We start from the raw sequence: 20,028 nt of genomic DNA, 5'->3' as shown, positions 1-20,028 counted from the left end.
ACTTCAGCCAACTCTTCCTGCATCTGTTTTGCTTGGCCACGCACCCCAGCATTCCAACACATGCCACCTGGCCACTGAGGGAAGATTGCAACATATTAGGCAAAAGAAGAAACCTGCTCAAAAGGAAAAGCCATCTGCAGTGAGGTTCACGTGAGCGGTGATCACGGAGACTGCAGGCTTGGACTCCGTAAGGGAGGTGGCTCTGAACCACTTTGTGCCCTACCCTGTCAAGTGACCCTTTCATGGTTAAGATTTCCATTCCCAGGAGCGCTCCCTCGAATGGAAATTTCGCTCCCCCAAACCCAGACCCTCTGCACAAGCCTTACTTGGTCAGTTCAAAGAAACGAGGATGAACTGGCTGTGGCCATGTTACAATGCCTACAGGACATCAGTGCAAAAGCAGGACTAGAATTTAACCCAACAATATAAGGGACATTTTCAGGAGCTGAGACAAAGGAGCACCTATTTCCTTAGCAGAGACCTAAAAAATTCTCTCACCATCTCAGGTCTTCTCCATGAACCGAGACTGCCCATCAAAGAAACATGATGAACCAGGGGGGAAAACATGGCCTCAGAAACTGGGAAAATCAGATGCAGAAACCCCTGCTCCCGACAACTCTTTTGAAGGGCCTGCCTCTCTCTAGGGGTGAGGCTTGCAGGATAAATGAGCTATTTTAAAAGCTGTGTATCTGCTTTGTAGCCCACACATTATTCATCAATGGACAATATGCCCTATAATAAATGCAATCTGCAAATCAGAAGCAGACTCCCCGGTGCAAAAACGGCAAAAATAAATCCACCCACGTCCTGGCATGACACAGGCAGCAGAAAGCATCTGAAAGAACACTCGCTTAAGGAGAAAAAAGCTTCTCATTTTCTAGGTACTGCAATGTGAAAATAACAGTCTAAGCACTAAGGTTAGACTAACTCCTGAGAAAAGTCGATGACTGTCCCTCGTATTTGGAAGAATAATTATGTGGAGGAGGTCAGCAGCACAGAACTGAGTCCAGACTCTGCCACCTCTAAGGTGGCGTGCACTACTCCAATGGCCTCTCCACCCCTGCCTTGCAGTCCCAGTACAGGAGCCAGTAAAGTCCATGAAGTTGCAAATGGAATCACATCACTTGTCTGCACACACCTCTCGTGTGGCCCTCCAAGATCTGCCCATCCTCACGACTGTTCTATCTTCCAAATCTACGCATCTCATCCCTGGGCACCTATCTCAGTCACGTTCACCTCCATGCTGTTCTTCCCATGCTCCAGGCACACTTGAACCTCAGGGCCTTTGCACTGGCTCTTCCTTCTATCCGGAACCATCTGCTCCCAGCTGACTGCATGGCATGGCTTGTTCATTACAACCATCTCAGGGAGACCTTTCTTGGCTTCTCCATGTACAGCCTCAACTGGCAACACTCCTACCCACCTTCCCTGCTATTCTCCACGGCTCTCATTGTCATCTAACACTGCATTTTCACTTATTTATTTTGATCCTCTGTCTCCCCGCTACCAGAATGTAAGCTGCATCAGGACAGAGGTGTGTTTTTTTTTGTGGGTTTTTTTTAATATATATTTTATTGATTTTCCACAGAGAAGAAGGGAGAGGGATAGAGAGTTAGAAACATCGATGAGAGAGAAACATCGACCAGCTGCCTCCTGCACACCCCCCAGTGGGGATGTGCCCACAACCAAGGCACATGCCCTTGACCGGAATCGAACCTGGGACCCTTGAGTCCGGAGGCCGACGCTTTATCCACTGAGCCAAACCGGTTCGGCAAGACAGAGGTTTTTTGCTTTTGCTTACTGCTATATTCCCAGAACTAAGAATGGTGTCTAGCAAGCAATAAGTACTTAATGAATTCAGTTAATAAATGTTTATCATCTCATCCACTAGCAACATCACAAATGATTTTAATCAGTCTCCAGGAAGCCCAACTGGGAATTCCACCCATTTGTTCCAGCAGCAAAAGAGTTCCAGTTATGAAAACTAGGGAGGTTTTAGAAAAGTATAAATAAATTATGAGTCAGAGACACATAACCATCTCCTTCACTCCATTATCAGTTTTCTACAAAATACCCCAAAGGCCCTGGAATGGAGGTCACTCACACCTGGGCACCTCAACATTCTTGGGTTAGATCAGAAGCTCGCTGAGAGCAGTAAACCATTAAACCCTCATCTGACATCAATATCTGTCTTTCATTTGTGTGTGATGCCCCTTTTCTCAATAAAAAGGATCAGCTCCATGGGAATAGATAGTTCCTATATCCCCCAAACTCCAGGCATCCGTCACAAGTTCCACATCTGTGTGTAAGGTAAAATATCTCTACCAAGAAATAGTATACCACTTGTTCAGGGCACCCCTTGCCCCAGACTGAAGTCTCAGTTCCTTGGGAACTGTCTCAGTTCTACTTTAACTCTTAAGGTACCTCTTAAAGTGACATTACCTCTTTTCTTAAGATAACAGGTCTTTATTTAAAGTGCAATAAGATTTTAGGCTACTTGATTTTAAGAAAATAAGGACAATTTCCTATAAATTATAAATGAAGTTCCAAGTCAAATGGAAATCTAAACTCATGGGATTAACACCTAACAATTAGAATAAAAACATTTTAAAGTGCTTAACTATGTGAGGCTAAAGTTTTCATAAGCAAGAAAATAATGATATTCAAAACTCAATTCATCTATGTATTGGCTGAAAAGAAAATGTCAAGTTCTAAATTCTGGGTGACAAATACCGAAGGAAAGATTAAGGGAGCATTTCTTGTCCAAAAGATCTAACGGCTTCCATGTGGATATAACTGCACATTGCCAAATTATTTTAACAGTAGCCAGGAATCTTAAAGGAACTTCTTTCCATCTACCTGCTCTTTGTAATGGTATGGAGAGTAAACCTACCTGAAAAGCAGAAAATAAAAACCTGTTTTTAAAGGTTTCTGCTTGGAAGTATAACTTCTTCTGGGTTAACTCTAATATTTCAAAACAAGAATTTTAGTAGCTATAATTTATTGTTTTTAAATTCTTAAATGGATGAAAATCTAAGTCACACCTATGGATACTACCACCAGCAATTGGAATATACTATTTTCAACCACAACTTCTCCCGACTTTATGCATGTGTAGTCCCTAAACCATTTTCATAATGTGAAAGGTACAAAGTGGTGCAACTTGTCTTTATTGTTAATCCCTTTTTGTGATTCAACTCCGTACAGCTACTTCCCAGTGCAGAGGTCCAAGAATCGGGAGATTGGGGAACCTCAGCATTTTCTTGTGTTTATGCAAACTTTTGTAACATAGACACGAATCTGTTAGTAAAAATATGTGAGTAGACTTAAAGACACTGAAAAAATATACTGATGAGAAAAATCATATTAATCACTGAGGAAAACATTTGTTGTTTCCTTGAGTTAATTTTTCTCACGGTTCATAAATTTAATATGTTTACATAGCTAAATCTGTCCATCTTTTTTTGTTTTTCTTTTTCTCATTCCAGGGTCAGGAATATATCATCCTTCACAGAACTGATACTCATTTTTTCTTGTTGTTGTTTTTACTGCTTCGTTTACTGAAACATTTTCTATGAAATTATTTAAATAGTCTATATTTAGATAGATTTGATAAATCTTGAACTTACTTTAATGCTTGGTTTAGGTTTTAGATCCAACCAATACTATGCATTTTATTTAAATACTGTATCCACATAAATGTGAATATGCTTAATTTGAATGGTTGGAATGTGGGTTATTTTCCTTATTTGATTTGTTCTTAAATGCAAAAGTGTAGATAAGTGTATATGACTAATATAAAATTTCCCATATCAGAATGCAGAGCAAGGATTTTCTGATGTAATGCCATTTCAAATAGAAAGACATGCAAAGAAATGCTTAGCTATTTATTTCTTTAGCTCTTGTTCAGGATAAAGCCTCCACTGCATATATAAACACCTAACAGAGCCAAACCCTGTAAAGCAAGCTTACTCGTCTGTGTTTGACTTATGGCCCTCCAGAATGATATTATAATGAAGGTGACAGGCATCTGTTTAATTCCCGCCACCACCACTCAATGGCAGGAATTTTCCTGGTATCTCTTTGTCCTTGGTCTGGCATGGGCAGGTGTTCACAGACCAGCTCTGTAGAAGGCAGGTAAGGAAGAAATTCATTCAACTCCCCATGTGATGGAAAGAGAGGAATTATTCATGCCAATAACCACATCCCAAAACTCTTCAACAACATTTCACATTAACAAAAATTTGTTGAAACTTACTAATCATAATCAAGGAAATTCCTGGGCAAATATAGCAACCACATCACTGGCAGTCACTACTCCCTTCAGTCTTCCAAACAAGGCCCCTCCCACTGACCCACTGAGACAAATCCTGGCCATCTTTCCAGATGCGGTTCCAATCTTTCCCTCCATGACATCACTCCTGTCCACCATGACCCACAGTGCCCCATCCCATGTGTAAGCACTCTGTCACCCGCTGCCTGGGTTGGGTATCAGCACTTTCATAATGCCCGCTATCATGAGTGAATGCTTCCACTGGGCATGCCTCATCGCAGCTGTCCTGTCTGCTGAACCAGTTCTCCAGGTAAGACTTTCCAACCTTTGATGTTTCAAATGTCAAGAAGTATAGTGCTTTACATGCAGTATTATTCAAAAATATTATTTCACACGTGTGAGAGAAAACGAATATTCTCTGTAACTGCAAAAATAATGCTCAGTTTCCTGACCTTTAAACGGAAAGGAATTGGCCTATATTAACTGCAATTGAAACTCAAAGCTCTACACACTTATAAATATAAAATTTAAACATGACTCCTGCACACATTAGCTGGAGAAGAAGACCAGCCTGTAGAAGGGGCATCTCTTGCTAATACAATTTCAGCCAAAGGCGCAGGCAGGCCCGTGGGCACACTATGCTTTGTTCTTTGCCATACCATCTGGCCACCCTAATGACTCATGCTAATGAGTACAATATAGCATCAGGATTTTTTTAGAAAGCACGGTTTCTCCTACAATAAGAGGTTAAATCAACTTAAATATTAAAACTACATTAAGATGTTTAAATTCTATTACAACTTAGTATCTCTTTTTTTATTCAAGTGGAAAAGCACAATCAATAAGTACATATGGGACAGATACTGACCTGAAGGCAACGATAACACAAAAGCACCCCAGAGTCATACTGTTAGCATGCACATTCAACTCAGGCTAACTTTTTCAGGAAATTAACCGGGAGTGGTTAGCTTTTACCTCCTGCCCTGAAACACTCCTTGCTTTGAAAAGGTACTATGTGTTTTGGTTGGGGCTTAATCACACATTTCAATACTTCTGCTCCAGCTCAACTTTTCTTGTTCAACTCAATTTTTAAAATCTGGACCAAAGCAGCTTTTTTCCCTCCTTTGAGAGTTAACTATCTAGTCAGGTATTTTAAAAGAATTTAAAAAAAGAAAAGAAAAAAAAAGATCCTCAAGAAGTATGGTTTATTATTAAGCTATAAAAAGTCTCCCAAGAAAATGAAGAGTTATGACATATGTGGGCCACAGGAAAAGAAACTGTAAATCTATCCAACTATTTGTATCATCAAATACTTAATATGCCTAGTAAGGTCCCTACCCCATCTCAGTCCCCCACTCCCAAAAGAGGTAAACAGCATAATGAGAGATTATAGGTTGAACGTTACCGGGGAGCTAAAAGCCTCTTGACTCTCTCTGAACTATAAAAACTAAGTCACAAAGGAAGGCTGCGTGAATTACAAGGACCTGTGAGAGGCCAATTTCCTAGGGGTAACTCTAATCTCTCCCTCCCTGGAGGAACTTCCTCACTTTCTGCTTACTCAGTAGTATATGGCACAACACTTAATATACACAGGATGGTTTCAAAGAATAGGCAGTCAGGGCAGGCACTTAAAGGAACTGACAAAGTATTTGATCACTAAGTGTAGCAACAACAGTCAAACTAGAGAAAAGAGGTCCCTTTCCAACTCAATTTATGATCATTTCATGACCATTCCCTTCACTTGAAGCACTTTATTCAAAAGTGTAAAAACGGTCCATGGTTCTAAAATGACCAGGGTATAATAAGCAGGCTTCTTGAAATTCAATCTACGCCATCCTCCATCCTGAAAGCTCAGCTTCCTGTGAAAACGTGGTGATGCCTGGAGACCACCAACGTGTCTCTTCAGGACAGCAGGAATCAGGAGCGCCATCCAAGATTTACTGAGGCCCACTCATGTCAGAGCACCTGTCTCACTTATTATTTTTTTATATTCCTTTGTATCCTGAATCACCCAAGTAAGCCACAGTGGAATGATAAACAAGAGATTAAAGAGGAAACTCCACTGAGGTCATTATACATCCTTATGCTTACTGAGTCAGGATTATTTCTAAAAGGCCCAGGAAAAATAATCACAGACCTCTTACAATACGAAATATCTTAGCAAATATTTTCAACACTCTATCTATCCCTTTAGGCCTTTTAAGTCTTTAAACTGGAGCTGGGTGTACACTGCAGGTGGACTGCCTAGTGGGTCTCTCTAATACAGGACATGGAATATTATGCTGCCTGGTGTGAATGAAGGGGCCTGAATGATCGCAGACTAAACCTCTGAAGAATCGCTAGCCAATTCTGGATTGGTTTCCCAAGCTTCTTCTGGCATTTACAGTGGAAACTTCAATATTGTATTTGTGCATTAGGATCCAGTTTCAACACCATCCATGAATTTCCTGATTTTCCCTCATTATTACAAATGTCTTGGAAGTATCAAGAGTTTTAAAAAGTTCAATGTATTTAGGACAGTAATCTATCTCAGCAGTAATAATATGCAGTTAATTATTTTTAGTTTAAAAATCTGCTTGGTTATTTCAAGTTACACAAATAGATTACCACTTAGATTAGCCTCAATTAGTTTTAAACCATGAACTCTACAAAGAAACCCAATATTTATTAAATTCTAACATGGACTAAACTTCTTCTGGTTTTGTGAACTTTCATGTACAGATAACAATTTTCATATTAACATGTGTTACAAAATTATAGATTTATTTCAATGCTTAGGAACACTCTGCCTCTGGGCTTAGTCAAGTGAAGTGGCTGCGGCATTTATGAAAATCCTCTAAAAGGCAGTATCTGATAAGGGCTCTTCCCAAATTCTGCCCTCATTTGTAAGTTACTCAGGGAGGGAATTTTAAACAGGTGACATTAGACTGATGAAGCCTCAGCCTATAAGAAGTAAAAGTAAACTTAATCACTGGAACCATTATAGCAAATTACATGGTAAAATTATAGCATGTCAGATACACCACCAGAAGTAAACGTTTCAGTTTCGAACTCAATACAGCAAATACAAGTGAAGATCCTTTGCTACAACGCATAGCTCATGAATTAATTCAAGTTTTGGGGGGGAGGCTGCGTCATCACAGAGCATTGTTAGGGCTCTGTGGTGCTGATTATCCAACAGACAAATACTCACTACCAATAAGACGACATTAGACATCACGGCTAGTTATTCAAGCAAACATTTCCAGATAGGCCTCAAATTCATGTTGCCCTGTGTCTAATGCCATGCTGATAAAAAATTGGTTGTTCACAATTAACCTCATTATCTTCCTTGGAGAAAGATTTATATATTACAGATATTTGGTTAAGAAGGAAAAAACCAACATGAACACCAATCAGGTACGTCCACATACACTACACATTTAAATCTCACTGTAAACCTATGAGATGGACATTTCTATGCTCATTTTTCAGTTATGAGGCAGTATACTCAGAGAGGGCACCTAACTACCCCAGGACACGTCAGTCAACTGCCAAACCGGCTCTGCGGATCTCCAAAGATGCTTCTTTCTCTCCATTAGGCTGCAAGGCACCAGGTGGAGTTACCACTTCCAAAATTTTCAACAAAAATGTCCCATCACAGGAAGCATTAAACTACATTTTTGGGGGGAGGGGGAATTACACGAGTTTTTTAATTGTGCAAAGATATAGTGTTAAAATTCCCATTATACATAAAGTGATATGACAGTATCTTATGTAATAATAGATAAACATGTAAATTAACCGTCCCTCCATTATGCTCACCAGACGATCCAGAGAGTATGCAAATTAACCCAACAAAGATGACGGTTAATTTGCATACATAGGGGCGAAGCTGTGGAGCAAAGACTATAGGCTTGGTCCAGAGCCGCCGTGAAGACTGAAGGCTCCGTCCGGAGCGAAGGCCTGGGTCCCGGGTGTCGAAGGAAATCCGGTGCCGGCAACCAGGGGAAGGAAAGGCCTATTGCACGAATCTCTTTGTGCAACTGGCCTCTAGTATTAGTTATAACTAATGACAATATCACATACCTTCGCCTGGAACAGGAAAGGGGCTATTTTACAAGGTTGTTGGGAAGGCTGAGTGAGAGGATGCTTCTGCAATGGATAATTATATAGACTAATGAAGTAAATGAAGGCACTTTTCAAATGTTGACTGCTACAGAAACCTGAGCTCTCACTACAAGTCCTGTGTCTGGATGTGAAAACACACATCAGTGTTAACACTGTGCACTGCCTACATGTTTCAGTACATCCCTGAAAATAGTTATAAAATTTTGTTACATAATATTGGGGCATTCTCATATATGACCACAGCAAGAGAAAGTACTATTATATGGAAGGGAGGAAAACTTTACAGAATCCAATCAGAAACTGACTCAGTAAAAGGAATACTAGCTTTTTTCTTATCCATTACATCTTATCCATTACAATGTGGTGTTTTTCAGTAAAAGGTGGTTTAGATGTATATTCATAGAATTATTTTTTTAGGGTAAAAGAGAGATACCAATACCATCAAAATTCTTCTGCACAGTAAAATCACCCTTTTCTAAGAGAGTCAAAATTAAAATTCCTCCCAAATAAAAACAGTTTGGCATATTCCTTTGTGTTCAGGAAAATGAATTTTTAATTACAAAAGATACTACATTCTATGAAGTGTATGTGCATGGAGTGGGCACAGGGAAAAGCACAGAGGAAGTAAAGAAGGAGCACTCCCTCCCCCTATTAATAGACGTGGTGGATGTTAGAATGCGTCTTTGCCTTCCATGGGCTCTCCTCCCTCTGTTTACATTATGAACTCGTGTCAGCAAGAAACTGTGAGTCTGTGAAACTTTCCAAGTACCTAGTGTAAAGTTCATACACAGTGCGCCTTAAACACTTACTACAATAATGAGATTCATACTGGCTCCCGAAGCTCGTAAAATGCAGAGCTTCACAAGTTATTATGCATGAAACTGTGTTGAAGGGGGCATAAATGCTGGTAAACAGTGATTCAACTTCCTTGGAACAACTCTAATGTAGTCAAGAAGCTCATAATGAAACCAAATAACTCAAAAACCTCTTTCAGAAAATAACTATTAATAATGCCACAAATTGAATGAAAGCTCGCAGGCTTCTTCAATACTGTAACCGATGACTGTAAGAAACAATTCTATTTTACTGGGAGTGTCGGACCGAGTGGAAAATCTGTCGGCAACAGGGGTTTGTTCCCATGTATTTTTTTCTAGGAATCTAGCTGGTTAACATTTTTTGGAGTCATGTTGCATTTTAGATTTTTTCATGACAGAATGTTTGGAGGCACAAACTGAGAAAAGCACTCAAAAAGTTAACCTTGGAAAAAGGTCTAAGGCATAGATTATGAAATACGAGTACTTTCGTCAAAAAAGTCCTGAGTGATTTTCCCAAACAAGATTTCTGACATCATTCAAAAACCAGACTGCAATAGAGTTTAGTTAATTTTTCATGTAAACTAATCATGGAATGCCCTTCTGGCCAAAGCAGCAGATATTTGAAACATCAAAAAAGCTTGCTGGCAGCCAGACCATAGACGCCCCAGTGAATATTTTCCCTCAAGATAAATAAGGCCATGGCAGCTGCTGCCTCCACTTCACACCCCTGCCCGTATGAAACACGTACGAAGTGTTGAATGGAGCAGGCAGTTTCATTATGGGAGGAGGTTTGTTTTTGCTTCTTAAAGGAAAATGTTTTGGCTTAAAAGAAAACCAGCTTTGTACCAACCATTTACAAAGGTATGTATGTGTACAAAAATACACCTTGAAAATGAAAACTACCATGTGCTGGACAGAATGTATTCTCCAGAAAGAGCTCTTGATTCTAGAACTTAAATTCCCAAATGCGAAGAAATCCATTTTCCACTAATTTAAATTTTTCCTCCCAAGCAAGTTGCGACAGCCCTTCTATGTAAGGTATACATAATTTTTACTATTTTCTATTTATGTTGTAATTACATTAAAAACTTAAAGGCAAATGAGACTTTAATTATATAAATCCATTTCTCCTTGATATCTAACTGCAAAAATTATTTTAAGACTTTGGTAATATAATTGAACAGTTATCAAAACTTTAGATAATGCATTTTGCTTCTCAATTTTCCTGTGTTTGGAACTGTGCTGCCCAACAAAGCCACTCCCTGCCATGATGGGTGAAGGTTAAAGGCTATTCTAATATCAAAATTTTATTGACATCTGAACCACTGTATAAAAATGGTATCGGTCCAGACCAAGAAAAAGCACTTCAATATTGCCTAATAATGGGGTTAGAGATAATAAAAGGGCTATATGGAAGAGATAAGAAACAGTTACATAATACCAAGAAAAAGATAATATTTGTATTTAGTATCTGATAACCTTTTCAAAGTGGTGAATAGCAATGATAGAACAGTGATAAAGTTCACTTGAATGGCCAAAAATATTTCTCAACTTAAAGCATAAAAGATGATTCCATTCTACAGTAATACTCAGCCATCCACTTTGAAAAGTCACAATTCACAGTGGAAACTCATTCAGAAAGTCCTCCAGATATTTCATAATCATATCTTCAAACCAGTAATCACATGAAATTCAAGGGGAAAATTCCAATTCAAAATATAAGGAGTTTGTTCTCCTAAAAAAACACGTAACAGCTAAACTAATGATTACTAGTAAAAGAAAGCTCACCGATAAAACTTTTCATCCTGTTATAAACTATGAAAGCTGCAGAGTCATCATTTGCCTACTGGGGTTAGCAGCTGTTTTTCTGTGCTCCATTTCACTGAAAAGGAGCAAGCAAGAACATATGAGCAATAAAGGCCAAAATCTGTTCTAGAGCGTCTGTTTCCACAGCTGGAGAGAGAACACTTACTATTCTATGTACAGCATCCCAGCTAAGACACTGGAGTTGGCAGTGTTAAGTTGCAGGCCACGCAATCTGACCATTAACCAGCCCACAGTCAGTTTCACCCAGCTGAGACCCAACAGCCCATCTGGTTCAAAAATGCATTTCTTACTGTCCCCCTCTTGTTCAGTATTCATGGGACCCAAATAAAGAGGATAAATGCTAATAACTAGTGCCAACCCTCTACAGCAAAAATGCCATCCGGAAGAATTGCTCACATTTTACATACACTTTAGTTTTGGGTGATATTCTCTTGTTTGTATTAGAACTACTGTAAAAGAGAAGTGCTGTCAGGCTATATTTGCAGGCAGCTTTTAAATGCACTTCCAACATCAACGTGTTGGGGCCTGGCAGATTAAAGTAATACATTTTTAAATGCTTTTATGCATAAGGGGAAATGGGGGGGGGGCGGTTGGATTTTCAAAACTGAGTTGTTGGAGGTTGCGGACATAAAGAAAAGGTATTTTTTGAAATGCTAACAAGTTTCATGGACCTCTACCAAACACCGGGGCACAAATCAGCTCCCACAAGTCGGCCCAACTTCAGTTACACTGCCCCAAGCTGGGAAACTCCCGGAGGGAATAGGATGAAGTTTATTTTAATTGCGCTGCGAAGTAAGCTTTCTGGGCTTGAATTAGTCCTTTAGGTGCCTCACATGGAAACACAAGCTGACTTACCGGTGCTCCAGCCAAGGTGGAGCCAGAGCTGGTGTCTGTACTCTCCTTGGGATCCTCATGAGATTCCTCGGGTCCGCGAGTCACAAGAATTCTGAAATGCTGCTGCCCTGCATTTTGGTCTTGCCTGATCTTAAACGTGCAGCCCTGACCCTGTGGCGTCCTTTCCACGGAATTTGTCCTGTGGATTTCGGGAGCCACCCTGCGGCCCCGAGGCGGCGTCTCCGGGTGTCCCAAGTGGCCCCGATCTTCCATGGGGCTGTTGTGCTCTGATCGGGGCTGTGTGGGGTACGAGGTGCTTCTCTCAAGCCGGATACGGGGGTACCGAACCAACCTGTCCCCCTTCGTGCCCGTGAACCCAAAGTTGAAGTCACCACCCATACCCGGCGTGCCTGGTGGCGGCTGCTGCAGCTGGAAGACAAAGCACCGCTTCCCAGAACTTCCAGAAGCATCTGGTACGTGCTGCAGGGACCAGCGCCTGGGCTCCGGAGTTGAAGAGCTGCACAGTCCATCGGCCCCGAAGGGCGGCGTCAGCCTCACCTGGCGCATGTCGGCGCTGGAGGCTCGGTGCTGGATCCGGAGCCCGCCACCCTTGGGTCCCCGAGGCTCGGGCTCCTCACGGCCATCCGCAGGGACAGGACTCCGTGCTAGGTGGCCACACATGCCGTTCACGTGGGGGCCTACACCCCTGGTGGCCCTGGGTGGAGAGTTCTCCGGGGTCTGGGACTTGGGGGGCTCCGTACAGCGGCCCAGAGACACTGACCCTGCGTCGCAGTCTAGACCCTCGGGTGGCCCGCACGTGTCCGGGGCCCCGTCGGCCGCTTTGCGCTGCAGCGAGATCTGCATGGACGAGCTGCGCGTGGGCCGCGCGTCCATGGGGCTCAGGAGCTGCGGGATGAACATGGACGTGCTGCGCTTGAGCGCGCCCACCGCTTCCTGCAGGCCTCCGTCCTCCGCGCGGTGGGCGCAGGGGTGAGGGCCGCTCCTGCGCGGCAGGGTGTGGAATGCCATGAAAAAGTCGTCTTCTCTCTCCTGGTCGAGGATCTCTGATTCAGGGGCCGTGTTGCTGCGACTGGAGCCAAAATGAAACCGAAGCCGATGGGCCATGGTGCCCAGGGGGGCAGGGAGGGAGAGGACGAGCGGCCACAACACGCCCGGCACTGCCAGAAGTCAAAAACCGAAGAAACAAACTCCAAGAAAAAGCGTCCCATCTGCCAAACCTTTAGCACTGCGGCACCGAGAGCGACAGATAGCAGAAATAACCCAAGTGGCAAGCAGCATTCCAGGCATGATTGGATAAGAGCAAAAAGCTCTCATCCACACTGTGACAGAGGGTAGGATGGCCAGAACCACATGACCGCCGTCTCCCCCTCCAATGCCAGCCTGTGGACTTAGTGGAGTTTTCTCCCTCTCGCTCTCGCTCTCTCTTTTTTTTTTAAACAGCAAGAGCCTGAAACACCACCTTCCCAGCTGCTGCTTTTTTCCATCAGACAGGAGTGGCCCCAGCAGGGAGCTCTCACAGCTGACTGGGGCAGCAGACACACTCCGAGCCACGCAGCTATAAATCTACCCGCATCACACTCACAGGACAGTTCTTTCCGAACGCAGCAGGCACTGGGCGCTCTAACCACGCGAGACCTGGCACTGAAAACACCAGCGCACACGGCACTTCCCCACCTCCCCGCAGGACCGAATGACGACCAGCAAAAATGCCTTGGCTCTAGGAAAACCCTTTCACAAGCCTCGGAGGTTACGTTCCTGTTATTTATGATATCACCACACTACCCGCATGGAATGCAAACTAATAAAAGGTACTATAAATACAGTTACACACCCCACAGAATTAGTGTCCCTTTAATGCTAAATAATTAGACCGTGATCTACCAGTCACAAAATAGCTAAGGGCAAGGGGCACAAATATTCACACCGCCAGTTAGTGGTCTGCCTCCTGTTACTATAACCCTTTTCAGTTAGAAGGGAGGGTGTGTGTGTGTGTGTGTGTGTGTGTGTGTGTGTGTAATTCTCACACGATATGCTGTCAGAGAGGGAAGTACCAGAGAAAAGGGACCCAGCTGGAGAAAACATTTCTCTCATATGCCAGATAAGGGGAAAAAACAATTACCCAACCCCCTCAACAAAAGGAAGGAAAATTGAAGAAGGGAGAACATGTGCTTTTCGTAGTAAGTTAACTTAAATACCATACAGAAAAAAAGCTGCCCAGAGCCAACTTTTCTAGTGAGAAGTCAGCAATATTAACATGGTTGGGATACTAGCATGGAATCTTGCTATTTCTGCGAAGGGCCAAAAAGGAGCTAAAAAAGAAAACTAAAGGTCCACATTAAAAAAACTGTCATCAGATTTGTAAACTTGGATATATTCTGGGTGTTTTAAATGAACTATTTTCCATGATCCAGAAACATTGGTTATTTAACGAAGAGGTTTATTTAGGAAGGAGTATAAAAAAAAATAGGAGGGGAAAATACTAAGCTGCAAAAAGTGAAAAAAGGTTTATTTTAAAATCCGCAAAGCATGACTTTGTCAACAGCCCTGGAGATGAGGGTATGAGGGATTAAACCTGTGTTTACATACATGCAAACCTGTTTTCTAAAGGCATGTGTTTTAAACGCTAGAAATGATCTCTATGAGAGAAATGGAAGCTAGTTTGTTTAGTGCTAAAACTGCCAAGTTCTGCCCTAGCTGGTTTGGCTCAGTGGCTAGACTAAAGCGTCAGCCTGTGGACTGAAGGGTCCTGGGTTCGATTCCGGTCAAGGGCACATGGCTGTGGGCTTGATTCCCCAGTGTGGGGCATGCAGGAGGCAGCCAGTCGATGATTCTCTCTCATCACTGATGTTTCTCTCTCTCCCTCTCCCTTCCTCTCTGAAATCAATAAAAATCTAAAACAAACAAACAATCATAAAAAAAACTGCCAAATACCACCATAGTCATGTATTATTCTCTTAGCTGGATTAATGGCCAAAGAGAAAAACACCAGCAGTGACAACAACACTACAGATGGCCTGGGGCAAAATTAGGTATTAATATAATCAAATAGTTTTTCAGATAAAGTCTGTATTCCCACAGGATTTCTTAGAGCTCTGAATTCAAAGCCCTTAAGGGTTTGGAAGTATATTTGGGCCCCATGGCATGGTCATCTCAACAAGTCATTGTGTTAGATAATGGGAATGAGAAACAAATTTGTTAAATTTCTCTTAATAAAGAAAATTAAGTCATATGAATTAAACACATCTGACAGGCAATTTTCCCTCAAATTTGACCCTGCCTTTACCTTAAAGAAGTGTTACTATACGCAATAAATGAGTATGCATCTGTGACTCCAGGGACAACTGTCATTTTGCTGAGCACTGCCTAATTCACAGTCTTTGCTGGATGAGAGAGGGGGTTCTAAGACCTCCACCCTCAGCAGACTCTCCCATTCAATTTAAAAAGAAAATAATTTCAGACACACAGCAAAACTGATTTAGTAATGTAGTACAACTAATTATCACCTAAGGTAAAAAAAAAGGGCTGAGTTCCATGCAAAGCCACCAATAACCTAAATACATTTTTAGTAGAAAAGATTATCAGGAAGGTAGGCCAGAATATGTTGATTCTCTAATTTGGAAAATAATAGCAAGCATAGATTAGAAACACAACCAAATTCTATAATCAGGGTGAAGAGCCTGGTTATTTGCCACCACTGGCCTGAGACAAAGGGAACAGCAGTTTCCACCAGGGCACTGCCGACTGCCGTGTCTAAATCATGCCCGGGCTCTAGACCTCACCTCTCTCAACGGCAAGGTCAGGGAGGTAAGCCAGTTGTGTTATAAGGCTTCTCCAGACCAAATATTCTAATCTCAAGCTATTTAAAAATTGATTCAGTTGAATTCTACATCAGGAACACTTCATAAGAACATTCATTTTAACAAGCCCCCAACAAAACAAAACAAAACAAAACACAAAAGTTTCAGGGAAAGTAAATTTAAGTGACAACTGACTACACTGAATTATATAATACCTCTTCTGAGAGTACCTTAAAAGCTGGCACAGAGCCGGGCCAGTGTGGCTCAATGGTTGAGCGTCGACCCATAAACCAGGAGGTTGCGGTTCGATTCCCAGTCAGGGCACATGCCCGGGTTGTGGGCTCGATCCCCAGCAAGGGGTATGCAGGAGGCAGCTGATCAATGATTCTCTCCCATCACTAATGTTTCTATATCTCTCTTCCTCTCCATCTCTGAAATCAATAAAAAAAAATATTTTTTAAAGCGCTGGCACATAACTGAAAGTTCATTTTCATAGCTGGAACAGTTGACACACAGGTACTTGATGTTTACATTCTAATTAGATAAATGGCAAAATGTTTCAAGCCAGATTTGCTTCTGAAATTCCATTTCTAAAATGAAATCTTAATTTTATCACACACACACGTTTATAGATATATACTATAACTGTATCTTACCTATCTATCAATCTCTATATAAAATGTTAGTTTGTTATCAGTCTCATGCCTCAGGCATATCTTTAGTTCTTTAAAGGTACTTTCTACTAATTTCCCTTGAGAAAGTACCAGTTTTAAAATACAGCTTAATTTTACCTGCTAAATATAGATTCACTTTTTGCTTTCTACTGTTAATTAGATTTGGGTTTCCCCAAGGAGGGTCACAATGGATTCACGATCGGATAGGTGACAGTAGTGCAGTCTGGCTCATATTTAAAATCCCTGAAAGGTTTATTTATATGAGCGATGGCTTCTTTACAGATTTGCCCATCATTCTGTATTCCCAACAGAGTGTAAGTAAGCATGTGGTGACTTTCATCAGTGTGACTTTCACTAATATTAAGTATGATAAAAACATTTACATATACAAATAAAATTTCTGTCCTAGCCATACGAAAATATTTGTTAGAATCATGAGTTTGTAATGGAACAAAAATAAAGCCATGGGTTAGGGGCATATATACTGTCAGAAGTAAAACAAACACAGTTTTTAAAGCAGCTGCTTTAAAATTAAATTTTTTTAAAAAATGAAGCAAAAATAAAAACTGAGACCCACTTACCAATCTGTTCTCATCAAATACTTCAAAGAGGAGTCTGTGATTAGATGGATTTACCTATAGAGACATAAATGGTACTTCAGAATGGGCAGAAACAATTGAAAGGATGAAATAAGAGATAAAGAATGGAATGCTTATAATGTACCCAAATCAAATGTGTAATCTGAACAAGTGTCTTCTGAAAATCCTATATCTACTAAATCAAGTCATCTGTTTATTTCTATATTGTTCTGTGCCCAATACTGAGGTATATTAGGAGAAAATGCTTTTAGCTGCTTTTCTAACATTAGAAAGGATAATTCTGAATAGTTTTAAAGCGTTTTTCAAACTCCTCTACTAAAGGTACGCTCATGCTTCTGGACCAGCAATTTCCAACCTTTTCATCTCATGGCACACATAAACTACTAAAATTCTTTGGCACACCAAAAAAATATACTTTTTGCTGATGTGACCAAAAAAAGGTATAATTTTGATTCATTCACTCCAGATGGTTACTGTGCTGGCTGCTGTCATTTTTTTATTTGACAATCTAAGGGAAAATAAGTCAGTGCTTCTGACTAAATAGTTATTGCAGGTTTTAAAAATTCTTGCGGCACACTGGTTGAAAATTGCTGCTTTAGACCAAGGCTACATCTTCACAAGGTCTATGCCTGAGGGTAGCTCTTAGGCCTAATCAAAACAACAACAATAATATAATAGCAATAATTAAAATAATGACAAAATAGTAAAAAAAAGCCATTCACTGCATAGTGCTTATTTTCCAGGCACGATCTTCTCATTAAATATCAAAAACACATGATCTCCTTTAATACTGACCAAAAACCTATGATGTGTTAACTGTCACCACAATCTTACAAATGAGGTGCTGAGACCATGAGGGTGTAGTAACTTGCCTAAGGGCCCAGAGCTACTATGCAAGGCAACCAGAGCCCCCACCAGGTCTGGCCTGCTTGTCTCCAGAGCCCAGGCTTTAAACCATTAGAGAGACAAAGAGAAAAAAGATGTGCTCCCCTTCCAACAAACCCTGGGTCAATGTCAAAGCTACTAGGCTTTCAATGTCTTTTTGCTTCTTTCTGTCTCTCTACCAAAATCTCCCCCAAATGGCAGAAAAAATCATCACTCAGACTCCAGTATCATTTCGTGAGTACCAGCCACATGTGAGACATGGTGGTAGGTGTTCTCATTTATACTATCGAATGTAAATTCTGGAAACAGCCCCCTCGAGTGAGGACTTTCCCTCCTATGTAAGCGACAAGGAACCTACAGAGGAGGTGAGTCCTCAGGTAGCTTTTCCAGGGTCATAAAGGCTGCATGTTGTAGAGCCTGAGATGAGACCGTGTCTACTATCACAAGTCTCGGCTACTTCGTGATGGAGAATGGAATGGAATAACATCTGATATATAGAGCAGAGAGCACGACTTGTACTTGTGGCCCCCTGGCCTGCCCTCAGAGGCCTAGTGAGGGAACAAGCAGACAGACGGAGGGTTTAGTGTCTAAGCTTTATGAAGGCCTGAGCTGCTGGTCAGGGCACCCACAGGCCATGGCAGGAGCCAACACACAGTAGGCAGGCAATACGATTTGTGAGATGAATAAACAAAGGTCTTTTTGTAAAAATCCAAGAAAAATAAGAGTTTACATATGTAGCCAAGATTAGTTGAAAAAAAATTTGGAAGTACTAACATTTACATAAATGTGGCCAGGGTGTTAAAACTGAAAGGGGTCTAAGAAATTTGGAGTTTTATAAGTGGAAAGCTTACTAAAGGCCAATAACGTCAATGTGCCCCCATTAGCTTTTCAGTTCTTCATGAAGTAATTTTAAATACATCTGGTCAAGGCTACACATAGGATCTCATCAAGTATTAGGATATCAATGCCATGCCTGGCTGGTGTGGCTCAGTGGTTGAGCATTGACCTATGAAACATGCCTGGATTGTGGGCCCTGGGACGTGCAGGAGGCAGCCGGTCCATGATTCTCTCTCATCATTGATGTTTCTATCTCTCTCTCCCTCTCCCTTCCTCTCTAAAAGCAATAAAAAAATACATATATTTTTAAAAAATCAATGCCATATTTCAGCTCTGAATATAATAGAACACATGTATCTAATGATCTAAGTTTGGAGCCCATAAAATACTATTGTGATTGAAAGAAGAAATTAGGACCAATTACAATGTGTCTACTGATTATATTGTTGTTTGGGAACCTACACTAATCAAAATGTCTCATCTAGAACAATTCTGAAGGTAAAGAGTAGTTTTTAATACCACAGCTATACAGACAATGAAAATATATTCATTTTGAAGAGAAAAAAATACACCTTTTCTTTCTATTACATAGCTGAGTGGTTTAATATTTTCAAAATTTCAGTATAAAAAAACCAGCAACCACCACAAATAGTATTCTCTGTTAATTCACAGAATCCAGCCATTTCTACATATACCTCTTCTGGGTATCTATAATAATAAAAGCGTAATATACAAATTGATCAAAAAGCAGAACGACCATCCGGACGACCTTCTGGACAACCATGCTATGACAGGCACTGGTGCCAAACCAGCCAAGGTGGGTGCGATGTAATTGGTCAGGGGGCCCCGCCATTGCTGCACGATCACCCCGCAGAGGGAGGCCTCCGAAGAACCAGAGAACGGGGGGGGAGGGGGGTGTGGTGGCAGACGCGGACAGTGCCAGGCGAAGGTCGGTGCGCTGGCAGGGGAGGAAGGCCTACCCTTGCACGAATTTCGTGCATCAGGCCTCTAGTTAAATATAAAAGGTTAAGGAAATTTTACCTAATTCGGTGATACTTAAATTCCAGAGGTAGTTTTACACTACACATATACACTCACACTAAATATTTGAATTACAAAATTTTCCTTCATTACTGGAACATACTTGATAAAATTTAGGCTTCTTTTTAATCATGTTGCCTCTATTGTTTTATCCTATCTCTAAAATAATTCATAACCTATATCTCTAGAAGTAAACTAGTGTTTTAATGATATTTTGCCTTATTTTTAAAGAAAATTTTTAATAGAAAGGCTAAAATATATTTGGATAGCTTTCTTTTTAATTCCCTAAAACATTTCCAAATAAAACAAGTCAGA

The 20,028-nt window shown here is 41.1% G+C and overlaps 1 protein-coding gene across 5 annotated transcripts in view; it reads right to left on the bottom strand.

Moving 5' to 3' along the window:
- The window catches only part of NEDD4L (NEDD4 like E3 ubiquitin protein ligase), a 309,487-nt gene that overhangs the window by 103,905 nt on the left and 185,554 nt on the right, over positions 1-20,028 (bottom strand). For all 5 annotated transcript variants that reach the window (XM_081097853.1, XM_081097852.1, XM_081097851.1 and 2 more), the window contains one exon: positions 16,933-16,986. In XM_081097853.1, the coding sequence (XP_080953979.1) occupies positions 16,933-16,986 (54 nt within the window). The remainder of the gene's footprint in view (positions 1-16,932; positions 16,987-20,028) is intronic.

The sequence above is a fragment of the Myotis nattereri genome, assembly GCF_964212035.1.
Source record: "Myotis nattereri genome assembly, chromosome: 8".
Taxonomy (NCBI): Eukaryota; Metazoa; Chordata; class Mammalia; order Chiroptera; family Vespertilionidae; genus Myotis; species Myotis nattereri.
Note: the sequence above shows the minus strand (reverse complement) of the source record. Positions and strands in the feature narration are given on the sequence as shown.